The sequence below is a fragment of the Martes martes genome, assembly GCF_963455335.1.
Source record: "Martes martes genome assembly, chromosome: 16".
Taxonomy (NCBI): Eukaryota; Metazoa; Chordata; class Mammalia; order Carnivora; family Mustelidae; genus Martes; species Martes martes.
In genome coordinates, this window is record NC_137904.1 from 41,471,930 (window position 1) to 41,486,455 (window position 14,526).

The 14,526-nt window shown below is 43.4% G+C and overlaps 1 protein-coding gene across 3 annotated transcripts in view; it reads left to right on the forward strand.

Moving 5' to 3' along the window:
• SKAP1 (src kinase associated phosphoprotein 1) overlaps window positions 1–14,526 on the forward strand; it is a 278,719-nt gene that overhangs the window by 215,842 nt on the left and 48,351 nt on the right. For all 3 annotated transcript variants that reach the window (XR_013968074.1, XM_080825334.1, XM_080825335.1), the window contains exons 5-6: window positions 11,642–11,719; window positions 12,572–12,655. Coding sequence is in view for 2 of the 3 variants with exons in the window: in XM_080825334.1 (XP_080681460.1) it covers window positions 11,642–11,719; window positions 12,572–12,655 (162 nt within the window). In the remaining variant the exon portion in view is untranslated. The remainder of the gene's footprint in view (window positions 1–11,641; window positions 11,720–12,571; window positions 12,656–14,526) is intronic.

A 14,526-nucleotide genomic window follows, 5' to 3' on the forward strand; every position in this document is an offset into this window, starting at 1 on the left:
GAAGTCCAGTGTCTGTGTCCCTGTGCATGGACAGGAAAGGACGAGTGTTTTATAACTGTTTATTGGAGTTAATGGTAATAAATTCCTCACTTGTGATGCATTAACTTTAATGTTTTCATTACTTGGTGATTTAGGTTTTCCCTTTTCACATTGTAAATCATGTTGTCCCAGTAGCAGAGCAGGTCGAGTGCCTGCCGTAATGTTCATAATGCTCAGTGGGGAAAGGAATGTTCTCTTTCTCTCTCCAGCACAGTCTGACAAAAGACACTTTGCGTCATCCCTATTTGCTACTTTCTAAATAAACAATAAAGACAGACAGACCCATGCATCTGACAGCAGCCTAGCTGGACAGAGTCTAGCTTAGATCCAGGGCAGGACAGTTCTCTGTAGTAACTTTCCACATGTATTTGGTACTGAAGGTTCCTTCTTTTTGTTTGTTTTCTTTTTTTTTCCTCCCTCTCTCTCTGTTTGCTGAGTGTGAGCCCTTAGTTAATGAGCTGTGCAAATAGATATTGAGATTTAGTGTTTTTATTTTGCAATTACAGACTTGGTGATTTGGTTGGAAACTTTTGGGTCTAGAAATATCACCCTCATTTTCCCCTCTCTAATTTTTTCCCTTACAAAGTTTGACTTACTTCAAACTTGCTTGAGTTTTATCAGATGAATCAGAAGACTCAAAAGAGATTTTAAGCCTCAGATATGTAACTTAAAAGAAAAGGGGGCGATTTTTGCCCTAAAGGTTCCTTAGCGTAGTCATCATTTTTCTGTCTGTTCCCATACTGCCGCCCAGAGATACCCAGAGAGCTAGCTGGGAGTGTGGTCTGGCTTGGGAAGGACGCTTTGTCCAGTAGATGATACACACCAGGTCAAAGCCACAATGCTAAGATCATTGCATTCCCATCAAGTTCTTCCTGATGGGGTGTGAGAGTTCTCATTAGATCACCCACCCTGAAATACCCCCAGAGAATCATGATAATTAGTTCCTGAGTCTTCTTTTTTATTTTCTGCTTTGTTTGCTTTAAAAGTTTTCTCGATGCAGTGCTCTGATGATATCCGAATGTCTAACTAGAGACGCACGAAGAAGGCAAAATCATTATCATTTGATTTCTCTTTGAAATCTTCTGGTTCAGAGAGTAACTAAAATAGAGACCCTGGGATTTGGGTACACTAATCCCCACATAGCTTTCACCGTCAGCTGCATTAAGTGTTCAGACACACATAGGACGGCTGCATACAGGATGCCGAACAGATGTGCCTGTGGAAGTTCAAAGAGGAAAAATACCACTTTTTCAGGGAAACAAGAGAATAAGACAAGGGAATTACTATCAGAAGAAGTCAAGTTCTCAGCCACTCAAGGTCTGTAGCTCAGAAATGGCTTTCAACAGCTATTTCTGAAAAGTATTTGGTTATCCGTTTAAGTTTGGGGAGTTTGGGCTCAGTCCTTCATCCATTTATGGCTTCCTCTGGATTCCATTGATGCTCTCCTAGAGATGGATAAGATCTGAGGTGAAGACAGTTGGTGTCTCAACAAGGCTGTGAAATAGGCTCAGCAATGTAATTCCCTCCAGTTGAGGTTCATGGCATTTTTTCTAATTTTCCCCCCAGACTCTCTTTGCCCCTCTTCCTATCATACTTCGTCCCGTTACTCATCCTGGCTTCTGCACTGCCCACTTCCTCCTTGTTCTCTTAGTTAAAGCTTCTTCTGCCCTCCCCTTTTTTTTTTCTTATTTCATGTTACCAATCTCAATATTAAAATTATAAATATACAACAGAACAGAAATTACCATTTGTGGCTTAGGTGAAAATGATTTATCCAACAAATAGTCACTCCCATACTGCCTTCTTAGACCACAAGTCCCATTAGGTGAGAAGTGGTTTCAGTTCAGCTTAACAGATACTTACCGGGCACCTACTGGGTGTGCTAGGCCCCAGGGGATACAGGGAGAACTAATGAATAATGATTCTGTTGCCCTCTGAAAGGGACCAGAGTTTCCACCAGCAGCTGTTCTTCAGGTTTCAAGAAATTAAATAATTAGCACCAAACTCCTTAGCCTTTACTGTGGGATATTTTAGGGAAGGATCTTCCTTAATCCCACATCAGTTCAACAGTTACTTCAAGTACACCCGAGCCCTGATGGCTCTCAGCCGTCCGCACGTTCCAGTTGCTTCTTGGGCTTCTTCTTACTCTCCTTACCGAGACAGCTGCGGTGCAAACACTGCCCGTCCCACCAGGTGCACAGCTGTATTGGGTTCTTCTTGTTCCCCCATGTCGATCCAGGTGCTATGATGTCTGTTCACTGAGTTTCTTCCACAGTTCATGCTTCTTCTTTTTTTTTTTTTTAAAGATTTTATTTATGTATTTGACAGACAGAGATCACAAGTAGGCAGAGAGGCAGGCAGAGAGAGAGAGAGAGGAAGAGAAGCAGGCCTCCTGCTGAGCAAAGAGCCCGATGCGGGGCTCGATCCCAGGACCCTGGGATCATGACCTGAGCCAAAAGCAGTGGCTTTAACCCACTGAGCCACCCAGGCGCCCCAGTTCATGTCTCTTCTATGAGTGCAAGATCTACTTTTACCCTCTCTTCCCTTTCTAGACCATCCTCCCTACTGCCTTCTACCTAGACCCACAGCTACATTCCTTTTCCCAGAGGTGGCCCTTTTGCATTTCCTTGTTCATAGTAGCTCTACCTAGTAACTACAGTCTTACATAAACCTAAGCGAAGAGGCAAGACTGGAGAGTGTTGGAGAAAAGTTTCAGGGCCTCTGGGAGCCCTATAGAAAATATAATAACGCCCTATGGGAAATGGTATTAGAGCACAGGAGAGGGAGTATATAATTCTACAGAAGGAAAATAGATCCAGAGAAGATGTGACATTTGAATGGAGTCTTAAAGAAGCATGCCCTACTTGGAAAATGGAGAGACAGGAAGAGGAACTCCCAAGCAGGAAACACGGATGAGCAAAGCTCTGCCGTATGAAGTACATGGCATGTTCCAGAAGGCAGTCTGTTCCTTACTGTTGCTGGAGTATCAGGAGGTATGGAGGCTGGAAGAAAATGAAACTGGAAAGTAGCTGTGACCAAAGTATTTTATTTATTTTTTATTTTTTCATAAGGTTTCTGTTAAGGCTAGAGAGCTTGAGTTTCATCCTGTAAGTAATGGGGAACTATTAAAAGCTTTAAGCAGGAATGTGACATGACCACATCTATGTTTCAGAAAAATGATTTCTGGCTACAGTATGGTAGACAGGAGGAAAGTAAACCAATAAAAAAAAGTGCTTCCAAACCCAAAAAAAAGTGGTTCCAAACCCAGGCAAGTCTCTTTTCTTTTGCTTTCCTTTTCTCCATGTTCTTCTCACAGTCCAGTGGAGTAGTAAATGAATAGATTTGGAAATGATATTTTATCATTCATTTTAGAGAAATGCCTTCGAGTAACACATCTATAATAGTGATCTGCCGCAGGACAAGGAGGGAATACAGTGATCCTTCAAAGTTTGTAAACAGACAATTTGGCATTTTACATCCTCTCCACCTCCTTATGGCAGTCACAGGGCCATTCGGGCATTGCAGCCGGGATTGGTACCCGGATTCTCACTTTGCACGGTTGCTAGTTACTGTGGGTTGGCTGCTGAAGAGGCTTCAGGTAGTTTCGATCTTTGTGGCTCAATATTAAGAATGGATTCCTAGGGGCGCCTGGGTGGCTCAGTGGGTTAAAGCCGCTGCCTTTGGCTCAGGTCATGATCCCAGCGTCCTGGGATCGAGCCCTGCATCGGGCTCTCTGCTCAGCAGGGAGCCTGCTTCCTCCCTTCTCTCTCTGCCTGCCTCTCTGCCTACTTGTGATCTGTCAAATAAATAAATAAAATCTTAAAAAAAAAAAAAAAGAATGGATTCCTAGGGGGCACCTGAGTGGCTCCATGGGTTAGAGCCTCTGCCTCCGGCTCAGGTCATGATCCCAGGGTCCTGGGATCGAGCCCCACATCGGGCTCTCTGCTCAGCAGGGAGCCTGCTTCCTCCTCTCTCTCCCTGCCTGCCTCTCTTGCCTACTTGTAATCTCTGTCTGTCAAATAAATAAATAAAATCTTTAAAGAAAAAAAATAAAAATCTTTTAAAAAATAAAATTAAAAAATCAGAAGACACAAGAGGCTTTCTGGGTTTAAACAGTTTGTGTGGAGATCACATGAATTCTTAGCCTTTTTCTCACCATATCACATGCCTACCAACATTTATGTGCTCAACCCACTTCCGTGGAACACCCACAATTTTGAAGAAATACCAATTTTTTTCAAGGAAATAAGACATTGGAGGAATTCTTGATTGCCACAATTGTAACAGTGCATCCGAGGTGTTTAGTACCATAGACTATAGCATGAGTAAGATTCGCTCTAAATTATTTTTCATTGACTTTTTCCCTTAAGAAAGCATATCAGAATGCAGATGAATGGTATTATTAAGAAAAATTTTGACTCCATTCTCATTCTAAAAGTAAATTATTCAAAATCTCTGCCCTTTAGATGAACACCTCCAACTGATCAAAAACACCAATGTGTCATGATGCCATGATTGAGAATCAGTGGATTATTATACTGAGTTAGTCATTCTTTACAGCAAAATATTTACGCAGAAGATGCTTCTGATTATTATTACTGTTTATTTAATTGCTAGAAATAGCGTGTTGAAGTTGGAAGGGCTTTTTTCTAATACTTTCACTTCTTATAAGTAAACTTCCACCCAAAGTGAAGGTGTAAAGAGAGCATCACCCAAGACCACAGGCCTCTTAGAGGATTAGTGTGGTGCCTCTGTAGGAACAAGAAGGCTCTTCACCCTCCATGAATATTCATGGTTTCTGGGGTGCCTGGGTGGCTCAGTGGGTTAAAGCCTCTGCCTTCAGCTCAGGTCATGATCCCAGGGTCCATCGGGCTCTCTGCTCAGCAGGGAGCCTGTTTCCTCCTCTCTCTGCCTGCTTCTCTGCCTACTTGTGATCTCTGTCTGTCAAATAAATAAATAAAATCTTTTTTTTAAAAATTCATAGTTTCCGTTACCTTATAGCTTGGCATTATTGGTGGAATGTTTTGTGAAAAGAAAACCAATTTTGGATATTTAGCGTAAAAATCTTTCTTTTTTTCTTTTTTGAGAGAGAGAGTGTGTGAGCAGGGGTGAGGAGGGGGGAGAGTGTAAGGGAAAGAGAGAATCCCAAGCCGACTCCGTGCTCAGTGTGGAGCCTGACACGGGGTTCGATCTCACGACCCCAAGATCACCACCTGAGTCAGATGCTTAACTGACTAAGCCACCCAGGCACCCCCAAATCCCCTTTCTTTTTAAACCAAATCTTCTTCTTTAAAGAGTAGACACATTCAAGATTTCTGCATGAGCCCTGCACTGGAGCAGGGCTTCATTCTCCTAGATACCACACTCGCCTCAGAGACACCTTCCAAACCTTGGTGGCCAAGCACCAGCTGGGAGAGCTCCAGCTCGCTTCCTTCTGCGTTTTCTTAACCTGTGTATCCTTTGCTCGCATTCTCGTATGTTCTTTTATTTGCTGTGTACTGTGTATCTGTTGACCTCTCAGACTTTACACAGACTTGCCTGGGAGGCGACTCTACAGATGAGTCAGCCAGGACACTAAAAAGTAAAAAAGGAATATAGAATCTTAAAATAATTTTTTGACACCAGCCACTAGAATAACGACCTCTGTTCCTTTCCCCCTACTTAAATGGGTCTCCTTGTGTGGGAGCGTGAGGTGGGAAGACGCTGTCATTCCTCAGGTGTCTCAACTCAGGCTCAGGGTGGTGGAAAGGGCATAGGCTCTTCAGCTGAGCAGCGTTCAGCGAGGTTGGCAATCTCACTGAGCCTCAGTTTCCTGGTCTGTAAAGTGGAGCGGATAATAATACATACTTCATAGGGCCGCTGTGAAGCTCAAATGAGATATAAACATGCTTTATAAAATGCAGATTAAGGGAAGCTTGGGTGGCTCAGTTGATTAAGCGTCCGACTCTTGATTTCAGCTCAGGGTCCTCGGACGGAGCCCCCTGTCGGCCTCTGCGCTCAGAGCAGAGTCTGCTTGTCTCTCCCCTCCCTCTGCCCCTCCCACCACTTGGTCTCTCTCACTCTCTCTCTCTCTGATATCAAATCAATAAATAAATCTTTTTTTAAATGCAGATTTAGGGGCGCCTGGGTGGCTGTGGGTTAAAGTCTCTGCCTTCAGCTCAGGTCATGATCCCAGATTCCTGGGATCGAGCTCTCTGCTCAGTGGGGAGCTTGCTTCCCCCCTCTTTCTCTCTGCCTGCCTCTCTGCCTACTTGTGGTCTCTGTCTGTCAAATAAATAAAATATTTTAAAAAAATAAATGCAGATTTAAAACTTAGGGTTTTTCTTCATTTTTATTAAAATGTATTAATTTTAATTATTTTGTTCATCGTTATCTGCTTTTTTTCTTAGTACTTCTCATTGGCCTAGAATCTCTCACGAATTTTCTTTATCCTCAATATAACATGATTTCTTCTACAGATTTTTATGCTGTCTGGACTGTTACCATGATTAACAGGTTTTTATTTTTTAAAGATTTTGCTTTATTTATTTATTTGACAGAGAGAGATCACAAGTAGGCAGAGAGGCAGGCAGGGGGGGGGGGGAAGCAGGGTCCGTGCTGAGCAGAGAGCCCGATGCGGGGCTCGACCCCAGGACCCTGAGATCATGACCTGAGCTGAAGGCAGAGGCTTAACCCACTGAGCCACCCAGGCACCCCCTGTTAAGGAGTTTATTAAAGAAGTCCACGGAAAGGGGCGCCTGGGTGGCTCAGTGGGTTAAGGCCTCTGCCTTCGGCTCAGGTCATGGTCTCAGGGTCGTGGGATCGAGCCCCGCGTCGGGCTCTCTGCTCAGCAGGGAGCCTGCTTCCCTTCCTCTCTCTCTCTGCCTGCCTCTCTGCCTACTTGTGATCTCTGTCAAATAAATAAAATCTTTAAAAAAAAAAAAAAAAAAGAAGTCCACGGAAACCAAATACAAAGGAGATTTAGGACCAGTGACCACCAGACAGGAAACTACTATCCTCCCAACCCTCCCTGCGATATTCTTCCCATGTGTGTGTTTGAGGCATTGTGAAGTATGTGATTGTTGCTTGTCTACAAATGCACATATACCAGCAAACTATGAGTGGATTAGAATTTCAGATGGTGCTTTACCATCCCCAGCCTTCAAATATTAAATTTTCTCCAACATCATCCACCCAACGCCCCAGGGCTCTCATCACAGGTACTGCAATGGAGGAACCTGGTAAACTTCACCCTGCCTGAAATTCACTGCTTATAGCTATCAGTCTCTAAGCTGGAGTTTGGTCCCTTTCCCAAACAATTGAAAAGAACTTGAATTGAAAGGGAAAGCAAGGATGGGAGAGATCCACAGCTCATGGGACATGTGGGGGTTAACAAAAGATTTTCTTTAAAAAATCATTGATTTTCATTTCAGGTTGGTTTAACAAGAAACCAAGCCAGCTGCCCATAATGAAAGTTCACGAGCATCTGGTTGGTTTTGCAGGGGCTGCAGCCTTTTTGCAGTGAAATGGGGTGGCCTCTTGTGCTGTTAGCCTTGTGCTGCAGTGTTACCAAGTGACTTCTCCAATTCTCTTTTCTCAGTGGGCTAGAACGCAGCTGATTAAATAGGCCGTGACTCACATAAGCTCCTGTGTCTTTTTTATTGACTGCTTTATGGAAATGTATCACATTCTAAAGGGTCCCCATTGTTGTGGTGCAGAGCTGACTGAGGAGTCCTATTTAGCGCTGAGAGATGGAGTCCTACTCTGTCGTTTTTTACTGCAGAGTTGGGTGTGGGTGGGAAACAAGGGTTTAATGGCATCTGGATGAGGAGAGAAAGATGTCTGAGAATTTCTTTTATCTTCATCTGCCATGAAAGTTGGGTGGCCATCACTTCTAGGTAACACTTCTCTACTGATCTTATCTTTATAGCCCCACATCCTTCAGCTAAGTGAATCTTTTCTTTATATGGGCTATTCTGGGAGATTTAGTTAAGTGCCGTGGTAGAGAGAGATTATGACACGAATGTAATTCTGTTTTGTGCTGATACAATGTGATACACCCTTAGGTTTATCCGAGAAGGCCATTTATTCCCAATAAATCTAAATCATTTCTATTTTTTCATTAAGACGGTGATATCTTTTTTTCAGGTAATGGGCAAAAAGCCTTGATTTTTTTAAAAAAATTGTATCCTTAAATATAAATGTTTTTGCCTTAAAATAGCAACTCATGCCATTATTTGCGGCTTCTTCCTATTTTTATTATCATCCTGCGGAGCATTTACATACTTTCTCTCAGGCATTAAGAAGCTCTGCAGATCTGTTCATTTGCCAGGAGGTGTAGACTCGGGCATAGAAGGCCCCTCCTGCCTCATCACCCCAGGACCATGGCTGACGTGGTGCGTCCTCAGGATCACTGGTTCTTGATCAGTAGGACTCTGAGCGGACACTGAGAGAGGAGACAGCTGGATTGCCACAATGGCTTCCCATCTTGGTTTTCTGGATTTATCTGACAGATCATGGAGCTAATGAAATGGAGCTCGGTGTCAACATACACTGAGAACGATTCTGTTATTACACTCACCACACAGTGCCTTGTACTGAAGACCATCACTAGAATCGAGATTGATTTGATTCGATTTCCTAATTTTTTTTTCCAGAGCCATTTCCAAACTTCACCTATCATCCCATTTTCCCCACTGTCCATAAGGGGAACCAGGCAAGAGAGTTCATCAGCAGCGATCCCTTCTCATAAGAAAGCAACCTAACACATCTTGCTAAAAATGCAACACATTAAAATACCGCATTTCTAGCTCTGGTACTCTCCAGAATCTGTTGGTGAATAACCAAGAGAGAAAATTCAACAACTCATTCCCGACCCAATTTTAGCAAACTAAGTGTGACTCTTCAGGAGAGAAGGTGGTGATGAGGCTGACCCTAGTTTCCTAGAATTCGTGACTTAGAGTTCAAACATCTCGGCAGCATTGTGTCTTTGTTTTCTTGGTGGTGGCATTCTTGGGTTTCGGTTGGTGGGGAGAGAAAAGCCTCATGCTGATAATGTACTGAAAGTAAATGAAATTAAATAAGCGAAGCACTGCTCATCTCTACTTCCTTCCCCCCTGGGTAATTCAATTCAAACTCTCTCTCTGATGGCAGCTCGCAGGGACTGTCTCTGTCACCCCGCTGGGGCCTGGAGTCTTAACATCTAAATAAAAGTTTCACTCAAGCATTTTTTATGCTCCTGCCAGCAGGATCAGTGAGCTGGTGTGGGCACATTAATGTAATATTCATACACACAGACTCTCCCCGCACACGAGGCAATGTCTTCCCATTTTCATAATTATAGATGTTCCATAAAATGGCATTTAGATCTGCATTAAAAAAAGGAGGCTTGGATTCTAATAGAACGTTTAACACGTCTTTTATGATTCAGACTCTCGGCATCTTTAACAAGAAGCTGTGTCTCTAAGTTTAACAAGACCTTAGAAAAGGAGAGAGGAAAAGAACAAAACTGGAAGAAGGGATGGCCCCTCCAAGCTTAGGAGATCCTGTTCTCATTCCCTTCCGTCTTTCTGTTCATTTTTAGGCCTCTAGAAGCACTTTCTGACAGAGCTGCAGAGAGGATGGGGTCTCCTGCAAAGGGCCTCCCTTCTGAGCCATGCTGGGTCCCCGAGCCCAGCCACTCTGCCTTCAGGGGTTCCGTTTCTCTTTTCTTGGAGACCGTTTTCAGAGAGGCATTGGCATTTTCAGAGGGCTGGGAGGAATGAAAGGATCCTAGACAAATGGACTTCCCTTTGCTGCTGTTCATCTCCCGGGTGCACCCTGAGACCCATCTGGGAGGATTTATAGCAGCCACAGAGTTTGCTCACTGTAGAGCACGCAGATGAAAATAGTCCAGGAACAAGGAAGTTGACAGTAAGGACGAAGAGAAAGAATCAGGCACTTTGACACACACAAAAAAGAAAAGCTCTTTGGATCTCTATGTTTAAAACTATGTTCAAAACCGCTTAGAAGCAAAAGGTAAAATCTTTTTTTTTTTTTTTGCAAAAGGTAAAATCTTAGTTGCATTTTCAATTGTCTGAAAATGTTATTTTTAAACAAGAAATGTCTTAAACAAGAAGTGCCAGCTCATAGCCACCCCTGAATAGTTATTGTAGATTAAAAAAAAAAAAAAAGAGCAATTGAAAAAACAATGATTTCACCCAAAATCTCAAGATATTGTATAGGTGACCCAGGTGATTCGTATGGGGTCGTGCCTTAATTTGGTTTGTGTTTTATTTTGATTTCTAAATCTATTAAGGGAAACCAAAAGAGCTTTGGTTTTGGAGACTAAAAAGAACAAACATTAGGATTCTGCTAGGCCACTCCCTTCATTTCTCCTAACTAAGAAATACGGACTTGGGGGCACCTGTCTGGCTCTGTCAGAAGAGCATGCAATTCTTGATCTCGGGATCATGTGTTCGAGTCCCTTGTTGGATATAGAGATTACTAAAACAATAAAACAAACTTTAAAAAGAAAGAAATATGGACTTGTGGGTTTTTTTTCCCTCAGTCTCATGGACTTGTATTTTTTTTAAATATTTTATTTATTTATTTGATAGAGAGAGATACAGTGAGAGAAGGAACACAAGCAGAGGAAGTGGGAGAGGGAGAAGCAGGCTTCCTGCCAAGCAGGGAGCCCGATGCGGGACTCGATCCCAGGACCCTGGGATCTTGACCTAAGCCGAAGGCAGATGCTTAACGACTAAGCCACCCAGGTGCCCCTGGACTTGTATTTTTTAAAGGGTTTTTTTGTTGTTGCCATTCTTGTTCCATTTTATTTTTTGAGTTCATTCCTTCCCATTTGTCTTTGACCCCTCCCTTCTGTAAAATACATGTAAACCTCAGTAGTAAACAATGGATGAGGATCTTCACGTCTCAGTAAATTTGTACCTAATGAAGCTGACTGAAAGTCAAGGATGTTAACAGCATATGTTTGAAGGCTGATGCCAGGTCCAGCATCCTCTCTCGGTAAAGGCTCCAACCATTCTTAGACCCTTTCTCATAGTTGGACAAAACCAGGACGTGGCACTTGCTGCCAATTCAGCTTGTATAGCCCTTCTCTGTGCAAACTTAATAAAATTTATATTCACGAGGTGGTTTTCTGTTTTGTTGTTTTCTCTTTTTTTTTTTTTCTTTTTTTAAGAATGAGTGTGTGCTTCTTACTGTCACAGAGGTGGCTGCATTTGTGGTGAACTCTGTCACTCATTAAGCTTTTCTCTGCTGGTAGCTATTCATTTGACTTTTGATTGTCTCAATGTGGATTATTGCATTTGGAGCTTACATCCACAGCAAATTCTTAATTCTCTGGAGTCCTTTTCTTGCCAATCAGTACATATTTCGGCTACTTCTCCTTGCACAAACTAAGGTAGGTTTCGATCGTTATAAGTGATTTTGACATTAGATATAATTAGGAAGAAAGAAAATTTGCTGTCTCCCCCCCGGTCGTATAAAAATTGTTTTATTTTGTGCTGTGTTTAAGAAACTACCCTTCTGCGCCCCATTCATTAATGTGGATTATCGAAAGGAGCCTAAATAAAGGAAAATCCGGTCAGGTTTCAACAAAGCATCCTGTTCTTCCTTTTAGGAGTGGAAGACCTCCTAAGAGGAGCTCAAGAGCTTGATAACATCATCAAGCAAGGATACTTGGAGAAGAAAAGCAAAGGTACTGGCCAGACCCACAGGTCTCAGAACGTTCCAGGAAGGGAAGGGAAATGAGGAAAAAGAGGCCAACATAGCAGGTGCTTTTTCTATGCCCGATTCTGTGCTCAGGAGGGGGAAGGCCAAAAGGAAGGCGGGAGAGGAAAAGAAGCCTGGTGTGTGTGCGTAGGCCGTGGAGAGATGCCCCAGACTCTTCAGGCCACTGTGAGCTCCCTCTGGATAAGAACTGGTTCTGCTTTGCTCACCTGGTACACAACAGGTGCTTAATAAACACTTGTTGCATGAATGAGCGATGATATTCTTGTTCTCATCTCTCAGTGTGTTCCCATAGAGTAAAACGATGTTGCCAAGAGTGTAATTTTGCATCCTGTGTGCAGCAACCCAACTCCTGACGTGTCACTCACTGGATTAAAGTCGATCCTGCTACCCTAATAAGCCCGGGGTTCCAGGGTTAGCACTCAAATGCAAACTGCTTTAGTGCAACCAAAGCCGTTCTCACGCCCCCAGCCTGGAGCATCAGCTTGGTTTGCTAAAAGGCACCACATGAAAATATCATAGAGCATTTGAAAAGTACTAGATAAGATTAGAACCTGAACGCTATAAAGGAAGATAGATGGTGGGACAATCATGAGGGGTCAGAACAGGCAAACCCTGTTTAGAATCTGGACCTTTAAGTGAGCGAGCCCTCTGGACTCTGAGTCAATATGGGATAGCCTGCGGGAGTGCAAGGGAGGGTTTTACAGTCCATTAACCTAGGAAATAAAACAATAACACACTGGACTGTGTGTTGGACTTTACAGACTCGTCAGTGGCTATAGTTACCTGAATTTATGTCCCTTACTGATGTTCCATCTAGATCACAGTTTCTTCGGATCAGAGTGGCAGAAGCGGTGGTGTGTTGTAAGCAGAGGCCTCTTCTACTACTACGCTAATGAGAAAAGTAAGTATTCTTCATTTGCACAGCAGCATCTCACTCCTGGATGCAAGCACTTCGTAAATTCTCAAGCACTTAGATCTCAAGATAGCAGTCTTTAACTAACACCCATAAAGGGACATGCTTGGGAAAGAAAGAGGCTTGGGTAAGTAACACCTTGCCCATCCCCAAAAACTCAGCTGCCAATTTAGAAATGATTTCCCCTTTAAACACTAAGATTGTGTGGTCAGCATATCAAAAGGTTGTCTTTGGGGCGCCTGGGTGGCTCAGGTGGTTATTGGTTTCAGCTCAGGTCATGATCTCATGGGTCATGGTCTCCTGGGTCATGGGATCAAGCCCCAGGTCGGGTTCTGCACACAGCGGGGAGTCTGCTTGAAAGTTCTCTCCCTCTGCCCCTCCCCCAACTCATGTGCAAGCACATGTGCCTGCTCTCTCTCAAATAAATAAATCTTTTAAAAAATAAAATGAAAAATTAAAAAAGTTATCTTTTATTATGACTAATAACATAATATCATCAAGGTTGAACACCTTGGCATTCTTTTTCTTTTTTAAGAATCTCAAATTCTTGGGGCGCCTGGGTGGCTCAGTGGGTTGAAACCTCTGCCTTCGGCTCAGGTCATGATCTCAGGGTCCTGGGATGGAGTCCCGCATCGGGCTCTCTGCTCGGCAGGGAGCCTGCTTCCCCTTCTCTCTCTGCCTGCTGCTCTGCCTACTTGTGATCTCTCTCTCTGTGTCAAATAAATCAATAAAATCTTTAAAAAAAAAAAAAAAGAACCTCAAACTCTTTATAGACGTTGATAGTATCATTAAAATATTTTTTAAAAATCTGAGAAGGATTTGAACAGCTTACCGACAGCCCAGAAATAGAACCCCTGGACCCAAACTCTCTAAGAATGTACTCTCAACTTTACCCTACTGAGTACCGGGAGGTAGTCCAGTGGACATCCCTAGAGCCATGAAGTGTTGAGACCCAAATGGTTGCTGTGCCCAAGAGACACCCTCCAGCCAGATGGCAGCAGCAGTGAAGTGTTGACTCAGGCCAGAGGCAGCTTCTTAATGAGCCACCACTGAGTCCATCAAGCACAGCCCTCAGATGCTATCCCTAGAAGACCTCCCGTCCGTGCTTAACAGTCACTAAGTTTGTGAGAAGGAACAGGATACAAGCACAAATTGGAGGCAGCCACAATTAAATACAAGTTAAAAATCATCATTGTAAATGAATACAAACTTTCAACAAGGAACCCTCCTACAGACTCTAAGTAGCCCCAGGAATAATTCTACGAACCAAGAAAGAAAGAAAGAAAGAGAGAGAGAGAGAGAGAGAGAGAGAAAGAAAGAAAGAGAAAGAAAGAAAAGCAATGCGTCAGTTCTTGTGGGGGCTTTCTTCAGGCTCTGCCCCCCTTGGCATAGAGGCCAGTGACTCGGAGTAAACCCTTCTTTTTCCTTCCAATCATGCTCTGTTTTTCCCCTCTTCCTTCCTTCCCAGGACTATGCATCTCCCAATGCCCAGATACCCAGTCCCAGGGAATAATCAGATATCTACCCAATGGCCTTCGGATTTCCTGTTCCTTTGTTATTAAGGTAGCAGAAAGAATTGCAGCTTTGCTAAATGACTTGGCCTCCTTACGATTTGCCCTTGGGCTTCAAGGCAGTTGGCTCACCCAGCCTTTCTGCCAGCCACAGGTATCACTGACTTCATCTTGGATTCACCCTCTTATACTCCCCCAGAGACTTTCCAATCCAAGGGTGCCATGTGAAGCCCTACTTGGCAATCATACCCACATAGCTCAAAAACCATGCCCAGCTTTCCGTCCAACTCCCAGACCACTCTCCAGCCCAAGCAGCTACAATTTCTTCCCCGAATTCTAGGTGTACAA